At 35.3% G+C, this 26428-nt stretch overlaps 1 protein-coding gene across 1 annotated transcript in view; it reads left to right on the plus strand.

Moving 5' to 3' along the window:
* Positions 1–24499, plus strand: part of PURG (purine rich element binding protein G) — a 40337-nt gene extending 15838 nt beyond the window's left edge. Inside the window, exon 2 of the mRNA XM_003412549.3 lies at positions 22181–24499. Within this exon, the coding sequence (XP_003412597.2) occupies positions 22181–22318 (138 nt within the window). The 3' untranslated portion in view covers positions 22319–24499. The remainder of the gene's footprint in view (positions 1–22180) is intronic.
* The last annotated feature ends 1929 nt before the right edge of the window (positions 24500–26428 follow it).

The following is a 26428-nucleotide window of genomic DNA, read 5'->3' on the forward strand; positions in this document are numbered from 1 at the left end:
CCTTTACAATTTTCAAATCACTTCCTCATCTTTGCGTCCGAGAGAATGTACAGCACGCAGTATGTTCTGAATCTTTGCCTGTATTAAGAATCAGCTCTGTGCAATGCTCAAAGCCTTCCCATGGCTTTTATCTCCCAGGTACCTTCATTTCATCCTTAAAAAATAAAATTAGAAACAGCGGGTATTTAAGATTTCTTTCAGTATAAGTGGAGGTTAGCAGAGCATCTGATCCAAGAGATCAGGTCTTTGGCAAATGTTCTGTGATTCATTAATGACCACCACTCAGGATTCTTGAAGAGTTTGCTCCAGTAATGATACTACTCTGGCTGCTTCCTAATGTTTGATAAGTTATTTTGAGTTTCCTTCTGATACCGGTGCCTGGGTGTATCCTCACATTAGGAACCCCTAGGTGATGCAGACAGTTAAGTGCTCGACTACTAGCGAAAAGGTTGTTGGTTAGAACCCTCCCAGAGGTGCCTCAGAAAACAGGCCTGGTGATCTACTTTCTTAAAAAAACCTACGGACCAGGTCTGCTCTGCACACAGGGTATCTCAACTCCGTGGCAACTAGTAACAAACCAACAACAGCAACATCCTCATGTTATAAATTAAATTGTTTGCTCTCGTTCTCCTTAGTTCTCAGTTCCAACATTTGGGTCCCCTGAAAAGCGGCTTCTGTTACCTGCATTTTTTTCCTATAAATGAGTCAAATTTCCCAAGCTCTATATGTTTCTTAATTTTTGTTGAAAACTGGACATTTAAGAGAAAATATTTTTGCTATTCCAGGTACTGCTTGACAAGCAACTTTTTAAAATAAATTGACTAGCATTTAGGTAAAAAGTTATTTTCTTCATTTTTTATCTTTTCATTATGTTTACTAACCTTTCTGATTCCCTCTGATTTTTGACGGCTATCTTGAAATAATTCTGATACGAATTAACTGTAAGGAAGCTTTCAAACTGCAGCGTATTTTTAATTTATTGAATAATTCTGGTGTATAAATCTTAGAAAAGGAAAGTAGTTGAATGATTTCTTTACTCAAGAATTGTTAACACAATTTTTCATGACTATTAAATATTAGGACTTGAAGGGACCTTGGAATTACTTTAGTCCCTTAATTTTACACTTTATGACTTATACATCATGTAGCTCAAATGGTTTATGTTCTACAGTAGGCTAAGTAGAAGGAAAAAGACTCAAACTAAGTTGATTGTCTCTTAAGATATACAAGAGGTAAGAAATACCCTAATTTCTTCTGAAAGCGTATGTAGCCTGTCTGTATGTGTAGCACAGAGGAACTACACAGTGCATTTACAGAGCTTTTTTCACATCAGCAGTTGGACCCATTGCATTAGGCTTAGAGGTACTTCACCTGAAAACTCATTAAGTATGTTATTTGAAAGCATAAGTAACATATTTGAAAATAATTTGTCATAGATTTTCCAACCTGTGGCTATTCTGTAATACAACTATTATGTTTATAAAAATTAATGAAACCATATTTTATGTCTAAAGCTATACAATTTTCATATATATCTATACATGAACCTCCTATTAAATGCTATTGTAGTGGATCATATCCTACTGGAAATATTAAATTAGGTCAGACATAGACATTTGGCAGTTCTGCAAGTTCATTAACTTCACTTTTCCGTTTACCACCCTTCCATGATTAGTGTTCCGTAACATTGAATGAGTTCCTTATTGTGAAAAAGATAAATTATCTGCTAATATAACAGAGATAATCATGAACTCAAAAGACTCATTACAGGCAGTGTAACTCTTTTTTTTTAATTCTCTATCCCATTTGTAGTATGGCTATAATTTAAATTTTAGGTTAAATATTTTTTAGTCTTAGAATTGTATCTTACACTTTGGGCAGAATAGAGATTTACAGTAGATTTGTAGTGGATTGAGCTCAACGTAAGCAGACTTCAAGAAGGAGTGAGTTACTTCCCTGTAACTGGAATTATTTAAAGCTCTCACTTTATGTAGGATACATGAAGGGAATCAATAAATCAGAAAAGAGTTGGCTTGTTATTACTTCAAAGATTCTTTTCATCTCTGAGAGACTCAAAATTTATTAGTAATAATACTGGGAGCTTTTGTATTCAATTCTTGCGTTAAGTTACTAGGTTGGATGAAGTGTGATTTCAATTTTTCTAGTGTTATTCTGAAAACATATTAAGAAAAAACTTAGCCTTTCCTCCCACCCTTTGTTATTGCAAAACAATATAAGAACTAAGTTTCAAATTTTCATGAAGCTTTACTAAAATAAATTAGTTAAGATAGGTTTCATGAAACTTTCCTTGCAAAATTAAGTTGTTGGTCTTAAATACCCTTGAGTTGATTTTGACTCACAGCAGCCCCATGTGACAGAGTAGAACTGCCCCATAGGGTTTTCTAGGCTGTAATCTTTAAGTAGTGGTTAAGAGCTTGGCCACTAACGAAAAGGTTAGCAGCTCAAATCCACCAGTGGGTCCTTGGAAACACTATGGGGCAGTTCTACTCTGTTCTATGGGGTCGGCTATGAGTGGAAATCAACTCTGTGGCAGATTTGTTTTTTCTGGTAATCTTTATGGGAGCAGATAGCCAGGTCTTTCTCCTGCAGAGCTGCTGGGTGGGTTTGAAGCACAAACCTTTCAGCAGACAACCAAGTGCTTAACCATTGCACAAAATTAAGTCGTTTTTATTATTTTCTTAAGAAATTTTTTACTTCTTTTTTCAGAAAGAATTATATGAAGGAATAAATTTAATATTTGTATTACTATTTCAGAACTACCTGTTACAAGTAGTTTTATGGAAAGACATAAGTAATAGTAGGTTAAGTTGGAAAATCAAATTATTGTATATTACTGAATAAAATTTTTCTTTAAAAAAAAAAAACCAGATTAAATTCTATTTAAAAATTGAATAATAATCTCCTTAACAATCACCTCTATAATACTTTCAATCTTCATTTTTTCTTGCACTATTTATTTAACATAAAATGGAAAGGAACAACATAGTGTGCTAATTTCCTCTTCAGTTTTACATTTCAGAGAACAAATTTTCCAAGTAAGTTGATTATTGTTGCAAATAGTATGTGTGTTTCTCCCCTGGGGAGTTTCCATGGTTTGTAAAGGTCACAAGAGTAGCTGTGGCGGTGAGATCTAAATTCGGGACCTGGTGTGAACCAACATGAAACTCAGTTCTCATTTTCATGGTCCACTTTTTTCTTGTCAGTTCTTCCAGTCATCTTGGCTTTCTTGTGTTACTGTAACATTTCCAAATCTGAGGTGGGCAAATAATTATGCATTTTATAGAGAGATCTGAGTAAGCTGAAATATATTACACCAAAGTCTATAAACTATGTGTTATACGAGCCTAGATATTTAACTAAGCAAGTCTTACTCCACCTCACAAATATTACACACAACACCAGTAATATATGTATACATACATACATACATACATATATGTATATAATTAATAATTATAAAAAGAGCCCAATCCTGTCCACTCCTTCCGTGCCCCTGGAGAAGTAATGGCTAATTGGTTCCATTTTGTTTGTCAGTTGATTGGCTGCCCTAAGGTACTATGTTGATAAATTGAAGTCTGCATCTGGATGGGAAGACAGAACAACATTCATGCCAAATATTTGCCATCGTCCCTGCTTTAGAGCTATAAACCCTGTCATTGTAGCTCTCAAAATTTCAAGCTTAGCTGGCATTTGCAGCACAAATATGACTCACCTAAGGATGTCTCTTTTCTAATACTTCCAAGAGCTTGTTTTAATCTAGTAGTCCACCCTTTAAAACAGCAGACAGTCTCCACTCTGCCTCTGAGGAATTGGAATGACCATAGTCATGATGATGTCATCAAGGATATCTTTAAACATTAAACTCTATATTTACCTCTAATGTGTTCTAACTTCCATTAAAATGACAGCAGTTGCTCCCTTTAAAATTTAGTCCAGTGATTCCCAAACATTAGTGTGCATAGCTTGTTAAAAATGCAGATTCTGGTCTCCATCCTCAGAAATTCTGCTTTAGTTGGTCCCGAGTGGGGTTCGGAAATGGCATTTTAACTGGCATTTGGCATATTCTGATACAAGTGAAGGCCATTCTTTCTCTTGAATCTAGACTCTGGAGCTAAGACTTGCATACTTTCTTCCAGGTCTTCTTTTCCAGCTGAAATTACTTAAGTTTTAATGCTGCCAGCCATAGCACCATGGGATGCTGAATTTTTGGTTACACTATTAACAAGTAATATATAGGGCTAACTTTAACACAGAGAAACTGAATACATAAATCCAGGTGGTTAAGATTTCATACTGTCACATTGGCTAGCTCTCTGGGTATTGATCGCTGGGATTGCTGATTTCTCCCCTACCTCCTGAATTCAAACTTTTTACTTAAAATCTAAACACTGGTTGCATAATCCCCAGATTTTACAACCAAACACTGAGTCTTTTCCAACCTGAATCAATTCCATAGGTGATTTCTTTTTCAGTCTCTTACAAGTTGACCCTCTAAGTGTGGAATGAGTTTTCACAATAGTTTTTATTAAGCAAGACATTTTTATTAACTCTTCTTCTGTAAATATTGGGTATCTATTTTTTTTTATTTATAGCCATTTAGTTCTCCAATTATATTCCTTATCTCCTCTATTGTTACAGTTCTCACATGCAAAAAAGATTTACAGTTACAAAACAGTTGTGCTTATATTAGGATAACAGGTCCTTATAGTCCTTGGATGTCTACAAATTAAGGAGATTTTATCCTGGAAGCTTGCCTTTGGTTTACTGGGAAGGATAAGCCTTTATTCCTCCTGAGGCCTAGGGACTCCAGATGGACAGTGTGTGTGTTTGTTGGTCGGCTGAAGGGTTGAGGTTAGAGTTGCTGGGGCAATTAGTCCTAGATTCTGGAATTTCAGTGGCTTTTGCTGAACATAAGGCAAATATAATACTAGATTGAAAATTTTTCTCGAATTTGACAACGTTCACTAAATGATTTCAAAATCTTTGTATAGTACAGTAAACTGTTTAGCTTTAAACAGCTGTATTAGAAGCATAATTCGGAAGGGAATAGGTATAAAATAAAATGTATTTTTTTGCAAATGAACTGTTTCAAATCTTATTTTAAAAATCACTGGCAGTAAGAAAAAACCCATCCCAAAACACATTTTAAAAACTCTTATTCTTCAAAAGTTTTTATTCAAAAGTTTTATTTTCTCCCGTTACTAACAATTCTCAAAGAAATCAAATTTAAAATACTGTAAGCAGTATCCATCTAAATTACCAAAAATGCTGTGCTTATACTGCTTATGATCTTGACATAAAAGAAAATCTGTGTTTTCCTGGCCTGAATTTTTTTTTTTTAATTGTACTTTGGAGGAAGATTTATAGAACAAACTAATTTCTCATTAAACAATTAGTACACATATTGTTTTATGACCTTGGTTAACAACCCCACAACATGTCAACACTCTCCCTTTCTCAACTTTGGGTTCCCTGTTACCAACTTTCCTGCTCCCTCCTGCCTTCTAGTCCTTGCTGCTGGGCTGTTGTGCCCCTTTAGTCTTGTTTTGTTTTATGGGCCTGTCTAATGTTTTTGAAGGGTGAACCTCAGCAGTGACTTCATTACTGAGCTAAAAAGGTGTCTGGGGGCCATACTATCAGGGTTTCTGTAGTCCCTGTCAGGCCAGTAAATCTGGTCTTTTTTTCTGAGTTAGAGTTTTTTCTACATTTTTATCCAGCTCTGTATGGGATCCTCTATTGTGATCCCTGTCAGAGCGGTCGGTGGCGGTAGCTGGGCACTATGGCCTAAATTTTCTTGAAACTAACATGAAGCCTAGTTGATGGTGAATCTTGGATAACATGTATTAATGATAACTGATTATTCATTTTATGAATTTAAGAATTTATAATAGCAATACTGTCTTATGATTTTTTTCAGATAAGTACTATTTAGAAAATTTTTTAATAATCTTGTGGTTTTTGTAATACCCTGGTTTTTCTTTAATGGTCTGCTGGGATATCAGTAATGCTTTCTTAAAAAAAAGTCTTTATAAAACTGATTCTCATTTCTCCTTTGGTTTCCATTATAAAATTATAAATGTTTTCCCAGTAAGAGAAAAGAAAATTTTTAAGTTGAAAAGATTCAGCAAAGGAGCTGTGCAACTGGTTCAGTAACATACTTAAGAAATTACTTTTTTTCCTTGCAGTGTTCCTCTCACTATGTAAGAACAACTGTCTTCTTTGCTCACTGTTATCCTCCCCAAGTCACAGAAATGCGTTTAGTGCAGTTCTCTCTGCACACACTACCAGCACCCGCAACGTAACCTCCCCGCCGTTTGTAGTTTCTAACATAAGCTAAGCTCTGATAGTTTTTGCCAGTAGGGACTTTTGTCTAATATAGTGAACTCCAGTCTGAAAATTCCCCAAGTTCTGAGCCTTTATTTGATCAATACTTACCTACTTTATCACTTATAATATCGAATTTACTTAGAATGAAGAATGCCTCTAGGATTTAGATTAGCTAAATTTAGCTTAATTATAGTTCTTCAAGCATTACTTAACTGTATGCCTATTTAAGAGAGCCTTTGGGTATGAGGTTAAGGAGCCCTGGTGGCATGGTGGTTAAAGCGCTCAGCTGTGAACAAAAGGTCAAAGCTTTGAACCCACCAGCTGCTCTGCAGGGGAAATATGTGCCAATCTGCTTCCCTAAAGATTACAGCCTTGGAAACCCTATGGGACAGTTCCACTCTGTCCTGTAGGGTCACTAGGAGTTGGAACTGACTCGATGGCAGTGGGGTTTGGATTTTTGTTTTGTTTTGTATTGGGTATTAGGCTACTGTGCAATTTGGTTTGTTAATCACCATTTATTGCTTGGCTCATTTTTTTTTAAAAGACCCAAATATTACATTTGATGATATACCAAGTTGTGTTTCAGGCAGTATTTTTCATTAAAATGATTTGCATCTGACTTGAGACATATTACATAAAGTCTGTATTTGGTGGAAAATGTTTATATTTTATGTGGAAAAATTAATCTTAGGTGAACACAGAACTTGATTCTTAAGCTAGATTTTCCGTAAATCAATTCTAAATAGGACATTAGAAAATTTGTTACAAAGTACCTTCTAGGTGAAATAAATGTGAATGCTAAATTATTGTCTGTGCTATAATTAATAAAGCCAAAAAATTAGTTGCATATTATTTGGACTGTTCTTTCAAGCATTCATGGAATTCAGAGTCCTTACAGGCTCAACGTTGCTCCCACGTCCAGCAGTGTGGTATATAGATAGATAAAGGCACTGTCTTAGCAGTGAGAAGCTCTGGCTCTGTGCTTCCTAGCTGGGCTTCAGGCTAGTCATTTAACCTCTGTCGGCCCCAGCTTGCTTATCCATAAATTGAGGAGATTGGGTCAGAGTAAATGATCTCTTTCCAAGAACCCTTTCAATTTCTGTATCCCTGGAGTCCGTGAAACTGCTCTTAAAGTTACCTTTGACTTCCTTCTATGGCGTTTTCTCATTTTTCTCTAGCTCCTCTTTGTTTCATCTGACATTTATTAACCATCCTTTCCTTCTTGGTACCCTTCAAATTTAGTTCTTTTTTTTTTTTTTTTCTTTTTAACAATGTTGCAGCGTGCTCTTTCTGTCTAGCTTGCCCAGTTCCATTTTTTATCGTACTATGTAATTATGTCTTATCAGTAAGACATCTTTTGACCATGTAGAGCAAATCTTGAAATAGGCAATTCCTCCAGTTTCCAAAGATGTTTAGACACACAGCCTAAAATTTGAATAAGTCTATATTTTACACTTAGTCTCCCATATAAATGCCCTGTCTACTAAACTTGAATTTAAGTTTAAAAGCAGCCTGTTCTTGCCCTTTTTGTGTTCTCTTTTACACATAAAACTGTGCCGATTACTGAAATCATCTCTCTTCACTTAATCATGGCCCTTCCTGTTAGCCTTTGAAACCTTGTTGCGTCAGAATCACAGGATGTAATGGACGAATCAAATTGGCAACAAGTGGTAATGAAAGTGATGATTTTAAAACCTGACAAGAAATACTATGTAATTTTTATTTCAAAAATTGGCTCGCTAGTTGTTAGGGTGTAGTAGAATATGGGATTTTTGTTTCCTGTACATCCTAAATTTTACTTCAGAAATATTCTTTAGCTTGCTTAGTAGATAAATGATGCCCTCCTCCTGTTCATCAAACGGAGGTGAGTGGCAGCTCTGTGTCAGGCCTGTGCTAGGGCCTAGTGATACAACAATCTGCCGAAGACAAGCATTTCACTGCCATTAGCTGTAGGTGTGCCATGTCTAAAATTATTTGATTCAGAGCAGCTTTTGGAGCCTAATCAAACTGGCATTTTTTATTCAACAGATAGTCATTTGAGCACCTGCCACATGCCAGGCAGTGTGTTGGTATATATGAGAAGTGTGTTTGAAGCTGTCTGTTACAAAATGCTGTATGTTATTTTCCCTTTAACTGTTTATCCTTTAAATATGATTGGTTATCTATATTCTGATAGTTACTGTTCAAAATATATCCCATTGATGCATATTTAGAGAAATACGATAATACTATTTGAAACATAAATTCTGTGTTCCTCCTTCCAAATCTCTATTGATGTCCTAGAATGAAAATAACAATTCTCTTTCATCTCAGGTGCCCACTGTGTTCAAATGGTAATGACTTCCTGAGCCCTAGGTTGGAGATGATTGTGAATTCCCATCCAGGCTCATCGTAAAAGGCTGCTGTGATTTCTGCTGTGTGCATGCAGGTTGAGTTGGGGAGCCAGTGAGGAGGTTAAGGAGTAGTGGTATAAATATCACATATTTGCCTTCTCCCCATTAGGCTTTTATATTCATCCTCACTGAAGTTTTATTTTACTCTCCCTCTGCCTGGGTTTACAAAAATCCATCAACATTCTCAGCTATGGTGAATATCTCACCAGTGTCTTAGCCAAATGAAATAAGCTCAGTTCTACCCTGGTTCTGCTAGTAAATCAGCAGTTGTAATGATTTTTATTGTAGAGGCATTGTAACGAAGCACTATGAACATAAATTCAGTTAATTAAGGGGATAAAAGATACATTTTTCCTGAAAGCTTTCCCATAACTGGTTATTAATTCTGAAATATTTTCTGATTAGGTGTAAAAAATATAGAATTTCACAGTATAGTAATTTAGATATGATTTTAGTTTTCCAATTTCTTTTACATGTTGTACACCATTTTGTACTGATGAAAATACTCAGGTAAGTTTAGTTCAGTTTTCACTACCCGCGCATAACAAATGGAGAAAACCAAGGCCCAACAGGCTAAAAGATTTGCTGTAGATCACTTAGCTACCAAGTAAAATACCAGGGTTTATAATGAGGTGACTATTCGTGGAAGCCTGCATAGTAACACTATAAAACCCAACCCAAACCCATTGTCATCGAGTCAGTTCTGACTCATAGCGACCCTCTAGAACAGAGCAGAACTACCCCACAGAGCACAAGGAGAGCCTGGTGGGTTCAAACCGCTGACCTTTTGGTGAGCAGACATAACTCTTAACCACTAAACCACCAAGGTTTCCAGTAACACTATAGATATATTAAATGGTAAAATTAAAAGTTTGTCAGAAGTAAATGCATTTTTATGGCTAATTTAAATAGTTTTTACAAATGGATTGTAGGTACTTCCCTGTTTTCATCACACCTTTAGGCTTAAACCTGTAATAGATTTACTGTCGATTCTGGCCCAGTCAGAAAACTTACCAGGTCAGCATTTTGGTGCTTATATGTGTACACAAACCACCTGCCTAGATTCTAACCCTCTACGTTAGCCTCTTTGCCTTCTAGTTCTTGAGGCTTTGACCCTCTATTCTTTAGTCTCACTGCATGGACTTCCCACATTAGCTAAACTTCCAGAACTTGATCGTGAAGACAAGAATACAGATCCCTTCCTGTCCTGTTACAACAGCCTTGTCATGACATCTGCATTGCAGAGGAGCCCTTAAAAAAATTGTTACTTGGAGAATTTAAGAGAGAAACCAAAAAAAATTATTGTTTAGAGAATTTAAGAGATAAAACTACTTGATTTACATAGTAAGATCCATTAACTTAATTAAAAATCAACTTGTGAATGCTTTCCCCACACTCTTATGAAAGAGAGATGAATGACCACATTAAAAAGTTGGACGCAAGCTTTTTCAAAAACCTGTTTGAAAGGGATGTTCCAAGGTTTTATCACAGTAACTCAAAAACCCACGTCTTCATTTACGTCATTACAGGGTAGTAGTTAACAATGACAACTCTAGATCCAATTCCACTGCCGCCGAGTCAATTCCAACTCATAGCGACCCAATAGGGCAGGGTAGAACTGCCAAATAGAGTTTCCAAGGAGCATCTGGTGGATTCGAACTGCTGACCTCTTGGTTGGCAGCAGTAGCACTTAACCGCTACGCCAGCAGGGTTTCTGACAACTCTAGAGTGCTGCAATATTCTTTTTCACACACACAGAGTTTAATCATATACATTATGTTGTATTTATTACAGCTGAAAATAAAGATAATAGGTATTAGAAATATTTCAATAGGATTAAAAGCACTGTGGCTCAAGCTCTGTTACCTAGGAAATTCCATTAAATAAATGGCATCGCTTCCCTGACATTAACTGTTAACTATAGTTTTATAGCATCACTGAGGAATTAGAAAGCAAAATTCTAAATTAATACATGCAGATTCAATTTATCTGTCCATTAGTCTCTGTGGCCATAAAAGTTTCATGTTGGCTCCATCTGCACAAAGTTGGATTGGTATGCCTAGAATTATCAAGGAGGAGCTTAATAGAAGCGCCACTTTTGGGAGGAGCTTAATAGAAGTTCATGTTTGGGAGGAGCTTAATAGAAGTTCCACGTTTGGGAGGACCTTAATAGAAGTTCCATGTTTGGGAGGAGCTTAGTAGAAGCTCCATGTTTGGGAGGAGCTTAGTAGAAGTTCCACATCTGGGAGGAGCTTAGTAGAAGGTCCACGTTTGGGAGGAGCTTAATGGAAGTTCCACGTTGAGGAGGAGCTTAATAGAAATTCCCCGTTGAGGAGGAGCTTAATAGAAGTTCCACGTTAGGGAGGAGCTTAGTAGAAGCTCCATATTTGCTTTTTGCTGTAAGAGGAATAAAACAACAATAATTTTAATGCATTTCTTCTACCCCGTTAAGCAATGCAGTAATTCCAGCTGTATTTTTAGTAACAGGTCCCCACAGAGTGCTCAGGCAGTGTAAGTGGCCTGGTAAAGAGTAGTAAATAGCATAGACTTTGGTGTCAGCCAGCCCTGAGCTCAAGTTTGAATTCTGTCACTTATTGGGCAAAGTACCTAACTTTAGAATTGTGAGCATTCGTTCCACAAACTAATACTTACTGATCACCCACTGTTGCTGGACAATCTTCAAGGCGCAAGGGTTGAAACAATAACAAAATAGATACGACTCCTTGCCCTCCTAGAGTCCACCAGCAACCAGAATTCTCTCAAAGAAAATTCAGTGTCATATAAGGTACATGAAGCTTGTTAGCAAAGTTTGTCACATAATAAGCATTTAATAAACATTAATTAATTAAAGTCATTACTAATTCTTCTGAACCCATAAAAAGGATGGTTCCCTAGAATATATTTTAAAAATTGTGCACGGTTGGAAGGAAGACTTCCCTTACCACAGGAACTCTCAGGTATAGCAGTGGTGGGGAAGCTGCCCCAGTTACAAGCTCTTGAAGCTGTCTTCAATCAAATATGAAAGTGCACAATTGGGGGAGCAAAATTGTTTTGGACAGGAAACAGAAACAATAAAAAAATTGTAAATTGGACTTCATCAGAATGAAAACTTTCTGCTTATCAAAGGACACCATGAAAATGAGTACACTGTCCACAGATTTGGAAATATCAAAACATAGTTTTAATTACTGGAGGAAGTCAGAATTGCTTTGTTTCCAGTTTCTGTTTTTTAAAGATGATGACGAGGCAGTCTGCATGATTTGGGAACCAGTTGCTCCAGAACTAAAGGATTACGCAAATCTATGCCCTGGGATTGGCATAGGTACCCATAGGGACTCAACCTAAGATTTTGTCAAAATCTACCGTTAATACATTTTTTTTTTTTTTTTGCCTGGAGTCTTTGTGGTAATATAACACACTCATTTTATAGCAGGTACGAGAAGTACTGATGATGTTTTATGACTTATTCAAAATCATTTATTCAGTGGTTCTTTCACTCTCCGATGCCTTGTTCTCTATTACTTTGCTTCACAATCAATGGGAGACAGCATGTGTGATTCATTGAGAATATTACCGTTGTCTTCTCTCAATTAGAAGAGTTTTCTCACCTATTTATTTTAAAGTTGAAACTATTACAAGATTATGACTATACATGTTTGTGAGTCATTTTGGCTGTAAAGAGAGTAGCTTTTAAAAGTCGATGTACACTTTAGCCCTTGGTAGTGGTGGTGGTTATTCTACAATTGTGCCAGTTTATTTTTAAGTGATTTTTATCTTAGCAATAGGAGTAGCAGTAATAACGACGTGGCTTAGGGATTTCAGATCACTGCTTTTTTTTTTTTTAAACTAAGTATGTACCTTTGTTTTTCTCCTTTAATCATAAGAAATTCATAATGTAGAGTACCAAGACAGTATATGAGGTAAGAAACGGTGATTCAAGGGAAATGAGAGCATTCATTCATTTATTCAACAAATACTGAGTTCCTCCCATGGGCCAAGCATTGTGCTAGGGAAATTGCTTATGTTTTTCATTTTTTTTCCTTCTCATCTCAAGTGAAGATGATAATGAGTAGCAAAATTAATATTTTGGATGTCTTTGACATACATGGATTTGGGACAGTATAAGCCTTCGATGGGTTTGAATTGGGTTACAAAAAGAAATAAACTGCAAAAGTAATTGTCTGGCTTGCTTGTGATAACAGTTTTAATGTTGCAGATGAGTCCTTGGCATCACTCACGGATAAATTCCATTCAGGATATTACTATTTTGTTCTCAAAACCAATGGAGTTTTCTCGCTTATTGTTGGAATTGTCTGCTAATACACCAAGGTTATTTCCATTGGAAATTGAGAATTCACTGGCTATTTTGACTCTGAATGTAGCCTCTTTAAAGCTGATAAATACTTGTGGCCCTTTAGATTGAAGTGGTGAGGTAATCATTATACATTAGGCTCAACCACTGGCATTCAAAAAATTTGGTTTAAAAATGTGACATACCATATATACGATTGTTTATACACCGAATACCATAAGGTAAAATCTTGTCTCCTTTCCACTTAAATGTTTTAAGTTAATCAGTCTGCTTTCTACACTAGTTACGTACTACTACGCCAGTATTCACTCCTCCTGAGGGAACCAAAGGAGATTGAAGGCCATACTGCCATGATCACTTTTAAGTAGCATTTGATAACTATCGTCCATAAAAGAAACTTATTTTGGTTCAGTATCCCTGATATAAAATCCCTGTCTTCCTCGGAATATTAGTCATGGATCCCATTCTAGGTCATATTGGTATCTGTGGGACAGTTTAAAGGGAGAAGTTTTGAAGTGAAAAAAATGCCAGCCAGCTTCTTCTGCTTCAGCAAAAATATTGTGTGTAGCAGGAATGCTTTTAAACATTTTTTATTAAGGTATAATTTACACACAGTGAAATGTTCAGATCTGAAGTATACCGTTCAGGTAGCTTTGATGACTATCAAGACACAACATTTCTGTCATTCCAGAAAGTTTCCTTGTACCCCTTCCCAGTCAACACCCAGCTTCTACCCCCATCCTGACTTCTAAAAGCAACCACTGATCTGAATTCTGTTACAAGTTACTTTTGTCTATTCTGGAATTTCATATAAATGAAGCAATTTTTTTGTTTGTTTTGTATTTGGCTTCTTTTACTCAACTTAATCATTTTGAAATCATCCAGTTTGTTGGGTTTACCAATAGATATTGGTAGTTTCTTTTCATTGCTGATGGCACGTTAAAAAAAAGAACAAAATAAGGTGGCGCAGTGGTTAAGAGCTCAGCTGCTAACCAAAACGTTGGCATTTTGAATCCAGCAGCTGTTCCTGGAAACCCTATGGGGCAGTTCTGCTCTGTCCTGTAGTGTCACTATGAGTTGGAATCCACTTGACGGTGATGGGTTTGGCTTTTTTGGTCCCTTGAGTTTCTTTATTGCCACGTAACTATGCTTATAATCGTGGTAGGAAACAACCTGTAGTAGAAATACAGGGGAGCAAAATAACCTCTAATATTAATACTAAATGTCAGTACTCCTAACCTGCAAACAGTTCCCCCACCTTAGTTAGTGTAATGTCATATGCATTAAGAGGTACTCTTTCGGGATACTCTAAATTATGCTGCAAAGAACGGAGAGATACTGGGCAAGTACACTTGAACAATTAGTCGCCATAGAACTATTGTTTCCTTCACCTTATGGTTCTCCTTTAACTTCAGAAAGTAAATATGAAAAATAATTGCAGGTGAGGAGGTATTTGTTATAGTATCTCTATTATCAAAACACACTGAAAGTAATGCTTTGTTGTTTGTCCACGTGAAGGTGTCATGGTAGCTTTTATGCACTTTTAAAATTATATAACATAAACTTTATGGGCTCAGCTTTATTATCAGGAATTCCCTTTGATCCGTAATTCCTAGCAAAGATTATATAAATCAAAGTAGAATATATACAATGAGAGCAATATCCAGATTTTTTGTGTTTCTGAAATTCCCAATTAAACTTAACTAAATTTTGCCATTTTAAGTGAAGATTCTTTGAGATTCTGGGGAACAGTAATAAATTTAAGCAAAGATTATACACTGTGATTATAAGAAGCCATAATAAATCATGTACCAAGAGATCAAAAGGGTGAATTTTTACTATTCTTACCAAAAAAGAGGTTGAATTTTGACATAACTAAATAAAAGAGGCTTGAGTATTTCCATACTTACCATCTCCACCCTCAAGGCTCTACAATAAGGAGCTGCAGGAAGGTGAAGATATCCCAGAACACCAAGTCCCATGCTAACAACATACACAACAGGCACTTTCTTAACTTTAGTGGGAAGTTAGTAAGTACATCGTTTTCGATGTTTATACAGCTATTTAGCAAGGGAAGGAATAGCCATACAGTGCTCATATCAGTTCTATGGGAAAAGAAACTCAAATGAAATATGCAGCTTAGCCAGATTACTGAGAAAATACTAATAAAATTTCAGATTATTCCCCTCCTCTAAATCTCTCTCTTCCACTTGTGTCCATTTCTTTTCACCTTTCTGTCTACCCCTAAATACACACACCTTCCTTTTTTCCTCCATGCTTACTTTTCTCCTTAGGGTTCCTAGATTATTTTACCACTTCACATTTCATTATGATACTTCCAAAAAAGACTAAAATAGAACTTTCTTTTAACGTGACTTACTTTAGTGTAGAATTTTGCCTAAATCTTATTACTCTTAAAAAAGATGGTCACATTTGGATCGCCAGAAGACTGTCATTAGTGTCATTTAATCTGTAACGAGGACTTGCAGTTCTGTCAGACTAAGCCCTCAAGGATGTAGATTACAAACTATAAAGGCTGGTAACTGCTTTTGAGCAGTATGTGTGAATTCACTAAATAGTTCATCATCATTTTAGTTGCAATGATTAATTTTAATTAACTGTCAATAATGTTTGTTGGTGAACAGAAAAATGAGGATATAGCCGTCATTCCCAGTTGAGTATGAGTAATGATTATCAGTTTAATGCTAGAAGGATAAATTAAACAGGCCTTGGGTTGTGAAATCAAGAATTATAAATCAGCTTTGTCAGTGAGCACGCTCTGCTTGAAGGACTTGGAAAGTCCTAGTTTAGTAGAAGTAAAAGCTGATAGTAAATGATCTTTCCTCCATCCACGTATTCATGGTTTTATTAAATAATAATTAGGTTTTTGCTTCCGAGTTTTAGAATTAATGATATTTTTGTTGTGTCTTAGTCAAAATGTTGAACAGTAATAGTGCTTTTTATGAACACGTACAATTTAAATTAGAGATTCAAACGTAACGAAACGATTTGTTTTTCCCGCTGATGTAATTTAACACTGCAACTCTAATTTTTTACAAGAAATATTTTCTCCTTCCTTTCTTTGAAATTGGAAATGAGGCCTTGAATTCTGCTTAATTGATAAGATTTGAATCAACGGCAACAGTTTGTTTTTTGTTTTTTAATTCTTTAAAGGACAAGCTCATGTCAAGCAATGAGAATATATGAACAAGCTCCTTACCTGTAGTTTTGCTGACAGTATAAGAAATTATAATATCCACATTATATTGATGTACTTTTAAGTAGATTTATTCAGAATTTAGAAGGCTTTACATGCTACTGTTGTAACAGACAGAATAATGCTGATTTTTTTAAAATACATTTAATGCAATTATTAGAGAGAATGCCAAAACATCAAACTTTTCAAATTTAACTATCCTTTTTTTCTTTAAATAAAATATACTTTGAATACTCAACATATTGCCGCTCTTACCAGAGAAGAAACCAGTTAGCACCCTATAGAATTTTAGAGCTAGAAAAGACTTTAGATGTCATCTAGTCCAACTCCTCAGCATTCATCTAGTTCAATAAAATCACTCTCTTTTCAAGGGTCTTAGTGTTCTTGCCCTAATTTCCAGAAAATCGAAGAACCTAGTCCCCAGTGATCCCCTTTGCTGTATATATGTAACTGTCTTCCCTTTCCATTCTGATATTCTCCATATTCATGCTAATAATGGCAGCTGTGATGATTATTTCCTTGATTGATTTGCCTAAATTAGCTTAAGAAAAAAATAGTCTATTGAATGCAGAAGCACAACTTTAAATTATTGACAGAAGGAAAGATGATTAATTCAAAGTTTTAGGTGTAGTTCGGATAACTGCCAATCATGTCGTTGGTACTCTGAAGAACACCTAAGATAAGGCCTTTACTGTAGAGATTTAAGAGTACTACTACCCTGGATCCCTGGTGGCAAAGTAGTTAAGAGCTTGGCTGCTAACCAAAAGGTCAGCAGTTTGAATCCACCAACCACTTACTACAGACCCTATCAGGGTAGCTCTGCTCTGTCCTATAGGGTCACTGTGAGTCAGACTTGACTGGACAACAATGGGTAGGCATGACTACTAACCTAGTTTGGTGGAGAGGCAAAAGTGGGCCAGCACAGCTTTCCAGGATTGGGACTCAGGGGGATAATGTTGAGGTTGTTTGTTCTGTTTTCTCGGTCTCCTTTCTCATTCATTAAATCAACAGATATTTATTTTATGTCCGTGTGAGCTAAACACTCTGTTAGGCTCTGGATATACAACAGACAAGAAGACCCTCTTTGACCCCAGGAAGCATATGATACAGATTACACAATGATGAGTAATGCTAGGTAACTGTCTATAGAGCAGTGACATTACCCAGGAACTTTACAAACCCTACGTAGCTTCACCACTGCAGTGGCAATTTATCAGTTCCGCTTTCTTCATAGTGATACAATGAGAGATGGTGATTATAACTAGTTGTAAGGCATTTTTGGAAATGAAAACTGCCATAAAAAAGCTGATTAATAGAAAAAATAATATAGTAGGAGCAGTTCTCATAGGTATATTCAGTGTTTATGTCCACACTATGTGACTGCTACCCAGCTACCAAGGATGAATACAATTGCCTAGCTTTTGCAAAGTCAAAAAAAAATCTGTGTGTATAAGTGAGAGAGATTGTGGAACTTTGTATTTTTGGCGGGTATTACATGAGCTTAATATAGTTGAACTATCCCATATAGTTTGGAGTTTCCATACAAGTCTGCAGCTTCTCTTAAGAATCTTCTCCATTTCAATGTTTATTTGAAGTATTTCTCTAAAAACATTTAAATGCTGAAACCATCCAAGATTATTGTTTACTAACAAAAAATTATTTTCTCATACTCAGAAACTATGAGAAGGTTCATTACATTAAATAGGATTAACCCATCTGTATATTGTGTACGCGTTCTCATCAGTGATTTATTATGCCTGATCCTTTTTCATTTTACTTATGTTTTAAAAGCATATTAATTCTCTCAGAGGACTAGGATACCAGTTTACATCCTATTCTACAACCCCAAACGGTGAGGAATTTACCAAATGCAGTATTTCTTTCATGTGCTTTTATATTGTCATTCTTATACCCAAGACTGAAATTCTCAAACTGTAGGAAGAGGAAAAGGTCCTTTTTTGAGAGTCATTTAATGTTCTGTGGCTATGAACTAATCTTCATTTTAACATTAGCACTCTTATTATGTTTTTATCAGTATTTTCCCCATATTAAATGGGATACTACACCAGTGTTTAACCAGTGGTAAAAGACCTATAGCTGAGAATCACGATCTCACGTTCTCTCTTTCCTCTGAATGGTATCTTTTTTTTTTTTTTGTCTCAGTTTATAATGAAGCAACTCTCTAGTTTAACTTCATCACATGCAGAAACAACAAAAATATTCAAAATAAATATACATTCTATTTATTTGAATAATATATATTAATATGATTATTATATAATAAAGAGGCCTTTTTTATTGTCTTACCCTGGTTTACAAAATTCAATAATATGGAGAACTTCCATACAGTTGCTTATTATTTGTTCCGTGTATCAGTGCTTTGATCTCCTAATGACTTTAGTCCTTATGTTATTGGTATACATTTCCATTTAGTGTTCCTATCTAGAATAGATAGAAGCATGAAAATTAATAACCCATGCATCAGACGTTTTTGCAATACTTACTAGAAGTGAAGAGTTAAGGTTAGAAACCTCAGTGCTTAATACTGCTTTCAAAACTTGGTTATAACATTTATCGTTGCTTCAGTGACTGAAGAGCCTATCAAGTATTCCGTACAGTCAGGATAATTAACGTTTTTTGTTTTTTTAAAGAACCTTATGACTTCTATCCATTGCATGGCAGAGTATTCATAAAATTTGCCTAAACAAACTCAAATGATACTTTCAGGTGTTACGGGAATGCTTTGACTATACTTGGATTTGAACCTTCATAATGACCAAGGTTCTTAAGAGTTATTCAAAGAAAAAAAAAAAAAGCTATACTATTTTAGGAAGTTGTAATTCATCTTCCTGGTTATATTTGTGTTAAGTTTGTAAAGCTGTACTGATCTAATATGAAAAAGGTAAAACTATATATGTACTTAGATTTCAAAAAGTAGCACTGTGTGTACATTTTAGGAAAATATTTGGTAACTTGTGGCACTTTGGTAAAGGAATGTGCAATTATAAAGGTTTATACTATTTTAATTTTATTTTAAATTCCCAGGAATTACTCTTACTAGGCTTTAGATTTGAAACCAAACCCAGGTTAGCACTTTTTTCTACTAGGAATTCCTTTTTTTTTTGTCCTAGTTATGTAGAGCATTTGTATTAAGCCATTCTTTGCAATAAGTTTTAGCTTCTTCCTCCATCTTAACCTCAGAAAGCTTTATTTTAAGGAATATTTTAGATTAGTCCAGTGGTAATCAGAAAAGCATTTGAGGTATCATGACCAGTTAATTTATATGACAGTAATTTTCTGAAAAAAATAACTAAATCCCTGAAAAAAGAATATTCAGACATTTCAAGTAATTTTTATTAGTTATAATCAATTGAGTAGTTCATGTCCATACAGTCATGATTCATCCTAAAATCCAGAGCTGCCAAGACAACCAAGCACACAGGTGTGCTGAAAACATACCCATGTTCCCCAAAGAGAAATGGCAAGGCTTAAAAGAAGCAGAACTCTGTGTGGTTCTGGCTATTATGGATGTATACACTTCTGTTAGGTGGTTACCAGTGTTTTACTGTGATATACCCATGGGTTATAGAAGCAAAACAAAAACTAACATAAATGCTTTAACATAAGATGCTGGCATCAATGCAGATTATGCATAAAATGTTGCAATAAAAGATATTCATTGTGCCTATATCTGAAGATTCACTTTAGATTTTCTCTAGCCGGTCTCATTTAAGGCTGCACAATCATTTTAATGTGAAGACAACAGACTATATGAATGAATGAAACGGGGGCCCTATAGTTGCCATAGGATTAAACACTCTGTTGAGTTTTTTGAGGGGCATTGGGTGCTGTACATTATGGCATGAAATAGATTTTTCACAGGCAACGTGTGAGTCTTATGTACACAGATCACGGCATTTAGACATTATACATCTTTCTCTTTTCCTACAAAATGAATTCAGAATTTACAGTTCGAAGTTGTAATTTTAAACTGCTAATTATTAAAAATTACTTGATATGAATTGAAAGGTTAAATGAAATAAGACCCACAAAAGAATGCTAGATGATTATAGAACCCCATGTACTGACAACTTCCGATGCTGTTGAGTTTGTTATAAAGCCTTAAAATATTTTCGTGAAAAATTAACCTGGAAAAGAAGGCACTTTATTACCTTGAACTAGAACTTTGTCTGTACAGAATTTGTCTAAAATCCCTTAAAATGTTCTTTATCCTTTTCTAAACTTATCCCACTTATGTTTGTTTCTAAAGCCTCTTGTAGTATAATGTAACAATTCAACCTATTTTAACTTAACATAAAATTGTGTTACATGACCTAAACAATAAACAATACAGAAATAAAACTAGAGTGACAGAAGTGTCTGTGATAATAGCAAAACTGTTAGTCTAAATACTGTGCGATCATTTGAAGCTGAAAAAATGTAAAATTTGAAGGCTTTTTGTGGTGGTAACAATTTTTAGACAGTTATCATTTTTTTTAATCTTATTTTTAGTTGGCACTGCCTTGTCTTGAAATGTTGATCAAACCTAAGGGCAATCAAAATTATTAAGCTAGTCCATCATGATTCAATTTTGTTTTAGTTCAGATTTTAACGTAGCCCTAAAACGTTAAGAAGACAGTTTTCCTTCTTCTGTGTTCAAGTCAGTCATGCTCAGTGAACTCTCAAATTTAAATCAACACAGTGGGTGTGCTGATATGTCTAGCTGTTTGCTCTTCAGAAAACTAGTAATTGATGTATACAGTGAATTCGATTCAACAGAAAAAGCATAGGACAATTTTTTTAAATCACTTTTGGGTTCAGCACTCAAATTAACATTCATATCGCTTTCTAACATTTATAAGGATAAGCTAACTTTTATCCAATAATGTTTTTCAGCAGAAGACTATTTCACCGTGAACAAACTTTGTTTTCTTTTCTGTTTGAGGGTAGTTGTTTTTTTTTAAAAAAAAATTTTTCTGTAATTTAACTTACTATCTTTAATCCTTTAAGGTGAATGTTTTCCGTCGGTAGGTCTAGATGCTTTACTAAACGCGAATGCGGCTTCACAGCACAGTCGTCATCACACAGGAAGGTTGTCAAGTTTGTCAGAAGTCTGCCCCCATCAGGGAGAGATTAAGACAAACCCCCTGTCAATCCTGTGGTTTGTTTCTTTGTTTTCTTTTTAAAGTAAAATATATTAACCCAAAGGTGTGTTACCGTCATGGCATGAACAATCCTAAATGTAGACCTATCGAGTATTTTGTGGTGCTGAGTAAAACTGACTTTTCTCATATCTATGTGATGCTAAATATTTTCCTTAGAACGTTTTGTTTAATGTTAGATTGTTGTTCTGAAAGATGTTGGTCCTAGCGGGATTTTTATAAAAACCGGGGGAAACGAATAAACGCATGTATTACGAGTATAGAAATGGTGAACTAATTGTCAACTTACCGTATAGTACTGATTCTATTTTCAAAAAATGTTTTGCTGTTAAATATAGATAACATAAAATTGCTGCTGTACTGTAATTGAGTACTTTTTCCTAAAGGACCCTGTTATCACTATTCCAGAATTAGAAGCTGGGCAGATACATGGTTGATCCATGTGTTTGCATAGATGCTTCAAGGTATATTCTTCTCTTGGTGAGTAAAACTGCATTTTCCTCGGCATCAGTGCATTGAGATCTGAATATACCTGTATCTATCTATTTTTATTGTACATTTCTTAGACAGTATCTTCTAATATGCCAAAATTGGACTATACATAACTTAAAATTGAGGGTTTGTTACATGCTTTCTAACAGAAAGGTTTTCAATGATGGGAATCATGGGTTTGTATAGAACTGTGAAAATAGTAAAACCCCTTTAAAATTTCATATTTGCTAAATTTAAATTAATATTTTTTCTTTAGCTCACAATTTGCCCTAAATCCAGAGAGAATATCAACCCTTTTCACTGTTGTCAAATCGAGCATAAGGAACAGCCCCATGACACCACAAACACGGTTGAGGAATCAGGGATAAGTCTCTTATGTCACACTCCAGAATAAAGACATTCGGTGAAAGAAATGAACCAAAGTTCATCACGAATGCAAAGCTTCTGTACTTGACATTGCTCCACAGAAGGGAAGACAAGTATCAATGCCACTGGCGCCATTTGCAAACTGACTTGGTGTGGAATACCTTCCACCACACTGGATTCTATCAGGTCTTTGTTCTCTTTTTTAATTAATCAAACCTTTCAGTTTTCAAACTGCCATTTGTCAGCTTTGAGGTCGAGAAACAGAAAGATTTGAAAATACTTTCTTAAGAGATCATGTAACTATATAACTCTGAATTTAAAAATTGAGGACGGGTGGATCATTTCAACCCACTGCCTCTTACAGGAAACATTTTTTTAAATCTGTGACTGCTTTAGTGTTAACAGGGTACAAGGTGTTTTTTGTCCTGTATTGTATTTAAAAGGTTCTCATTGATTGGTGGTTGTATTGTACTGTATAAAAACAAATCATAAATTGCCTTGTATTGTTTATAATAGACCATATCATGTACTACTTCAGTTTTCACGTTCCAAGTTTCTCATTGATGCATGTTAACAGTTAGGTCCTAAAATTCTGTGGTGCTAATTCTTCCATACCCAATGGTGCTCTCGTGGATGCTAACTGCATACATGCTAAACGAAGCTTGAAGTTTAAAACGTTCCTCCCATCCTCTGTTTATATGAAGTAAAATAAAATCACTTGAATTTGTCTCAAAGTATCACTGACAATCTAATAAACTGGTTTATATGTGTGATTACTTTGGATTCTTAATTATTTTTCAGAAAGCAGCTCACTTGCAGTGGGCCCTCATATTGTATCATGTATTTATTTAGTTATTTGTGCCCCCAAAATTTGTGGTATCTTTAGGAATTTAAATCCAGTTGACCTGGCTTCTAAAATCAAGTTTGTTTAGGTGGGATCTATAAAAACTGGACCTGTATACTGACAATTTAAGTGTAAGTTCCACTCCATATGTATGAAAATAGTGACAAAAACATTTAAGCTGGAGTTTTTTGGGAGAAGCTGACATCATATAGGAAAGCTTATGCAACCGCTTTGTTGGACTTTTGAGCATCTGCACTAAGAATTGCAGCATTGGGACAAGCGAAGGTGCTAATGTCTTCGTGAGAGCAAAGGTCTGTTTCTCCTAAGGCAGAGATAAAGTCAGTATTGAGGCCGTGTGCAAAAAAAATTGTATTCCAAACTTAGTGTTTTGCTTGATCATGGGTAACTTTAAATTATAAAAAAATAAAGTCCAAAGTGTCATTTAGTAAAGCCCCTGGAATAGCAAACATTTATCTTAAAATAGTTGATGGAACCCCAATCTAATGCGTCCCTGAAATGACATTCATAAATTCCAATGATGCTTTATTATATAAAGAGCTTAAGTACGGTAATTACCTCGAGTAGTTATTAAATATTGCCTAAATTCTGCTACCCGAAAATGACGTTTGGAGAATAGAGCCAGTGAGAACACTGGGCTTGATTCTTTGCGACTATCTTGAATGAATGCAGAATTTACTAAATGACAGCCACTCCCCAAAGATGGAGTCCCCGGGCGGTGTAAACAGTTAACACACTTGGCTGCTAACTGAAAGGTTGGAGGTTCAAGTCCACCCAGAGGCGCCTTTGTTTCTTCAAAGTTTCCCCAAAAGTCCTTGGGGAAAAAAAAAAAAAGGTCAGCCATTGAAAATCCTGTGGAGCCCAGTTTTACTCTGACACATGTGCTGTCGCCAGGAGTCAGGGTCTACTCAGTGGCAACTGGTTTTCCCAAAGATACTTCTACTATATATTTTTGTAACTACTTTTACAGCATTTCATTTTGTGAAAACTAGTGAATAATAAACATGCTGCAAAATAATTCCAGGTTTTCTTTAATGAACAAAAGAGTCTATGAACATTTTAGAAGAACTTCATTCCTGTGGAGATATCTCGCCTGTGAGAAGAAAAACTCATTCTAATTTTATGGAAAGATGAGAGAATAAATGACTTGCTTTTTGGAAAGAGAAATCTTTTTAATCTACATGAAAACATCTCTAATTTTTACTCCCACAGTCAACCAGACTTATGTATTATCGTTCGTAATATTTTTCCCATCTAAAAAATTATTCTCACAACATTTTTCTATTAGCTTATTCTGTATGAAATTGTTTCTTATACAGACCTAAATAAAATGAGTGCACTTTGAAAGTTTGGTTCATTTGTGAAAATAATGTAGTCTCTCCTTCTTTAAGTGAAGCCTTCACTTTAAGTTTTGAAAAAGGTACACAATTATATCTGTCTTCACACTTTTATCAGCATTATTTTGGCAAGCTGTTGTCTTTTCTTTCCCTAAAACAATAATTTCCAAGGGAAAGAAAAGGCAGCAACTTATTATATGCTCACAGTATCTATCGTCTTGTAGGTCTTTGTATAAAAGCAATTTCAAAAGAGATTCAGATGTTCTCTGTTGCGGAACATCCTTTGACATAAAATTTATGTACCCTCATACATCTTCAGGAACTAATTCTTATGGGAATTGCTTTTAATTTGAAAGAAAAAAGAGCAAATCTATATAATTTCAAACTTGTCTTCATGAATTCTTTTAAAAAATCTTGAAACAGGTGCATACTGAATTCACACTTGGACTAAAGCTACTTTTCTTACCTCCCATTTTATGCTTGGGGGGTGAGATGTCTCCTAGAAAATAACTAAAAAGCAATACAATTCACACAAAAACAAGTAAGTGATAGATAGCCCGTAAGACTGAATAAGCCACTGAATGCAGTGAGTGCGGCACTACGCAGTATCCCAGATGAGCCTTTTATATTCCTTGAGTTGTAGATAAAGCTTGTTCTTGCAAAGCATAGTGTTTGCTATCGTGAAAGACTCGCTAATGAATGTAAAAAGGACTCCAAGGGTTGACCGTCAGTTTTGTGTATTTAGAAACTCAGCTTTGTTAGTTCATTCTGGATGAATTCACAAGAGAATCCTTTTATACAAGGTCAAAAAGAAAACACCTTAAGCATCAGATACCCAATGGAGAAACTGATTAAGTTACAACAAAACGTAAGTGTTATTCCTAGCTCCTAGCATTGGAAGAAGACTTTGCATAAGACGTGGACTTTGACATTTTGTTTTTATAATTTATAAAATTATACTTTTATGTTAAGCTTGTCTTATTTTTATAACTTTAAAAATGACTTTTTAAAGGACAGAAATAAATGTTAGGTAGGTTAGAATACCTGTATCAGTGAGTGGGTCAGCACATTCTCTTTCCAGTAAGGAAACCTACTTATAAAACTTAATTAAGTCAGGATGTTGCTTGGCAAGTATAAAACCAGATAAAGGGAAATGAGTAATACCAATGAATAGCATCATATTATGATGGACTCCATGATGCAGACAGACACACCAAGGAAACAAGAATCACATCAGCCCATCAGAACACAGTCACCCCAGGTCAGAGTTGGAGACCACTAACAAATCCTTAAGCTTTGAATCTTTTTTCCTAGATTCCATTGACTCACCATCTTTCAGTGTGAAACTATTATTGCTTATATAATTAAATCACATATTATCTATTATGCTTAGTATCACTTTAGGCTCCATAATGAGATAATGCCATTTTATAATTATCATTCATTATTAAGTATTACCATTAATCACGTATTAAAAAAAGTACCATTGCCATCAAGTCGATTCTGACTTATATATAATCATATCATTAATGGAAATCATTATTAGTCTTTATTATCAGTAATCATTCATTGTCATTATGAATATCATTCATCATCAACAGAAGGGTTGCATACAGTACCTCTCTGACTGACTGTGAGCCTCCCTAAGGCTTTGCTAACATCCGAACTCAACAACAGCAACTAGTGAAAGACAGACACTTTGCCCTCATGGCAGACCTTGCCCATAGATCATGGCACTCATTGCAATGGGTCAAATACAGATTCAGAGTTTTTCTCAGCATTTCTGGAAGCCAGTACCAAGCATACGAGATTGGCATATTTTCCATTTTGCCTTAGACACTAACCAGCATGTATAGAGGCTATCTGTGTTAGTCTGAGTTCTCCAAGAAACAAAGACCAAGAGGGGATTAGATGTGCAAAAGATTTATTAGAAGAAATG

This window comes from Loxodonta africana, chromosome 19 (genome assembly GCF_030014295.1).
Source record: "Loxodonta africana isolate mLoxAfr1 chromosome 19, mLoxAfr1.hap2, whole genome shotgun sequence".
Taxonomy (NCBI): Eukaryota; Metazoa; Chordata; class Mammalia; order Proboscidea; family Elephantidae; genus Loxodonta; species Loxodonta africana.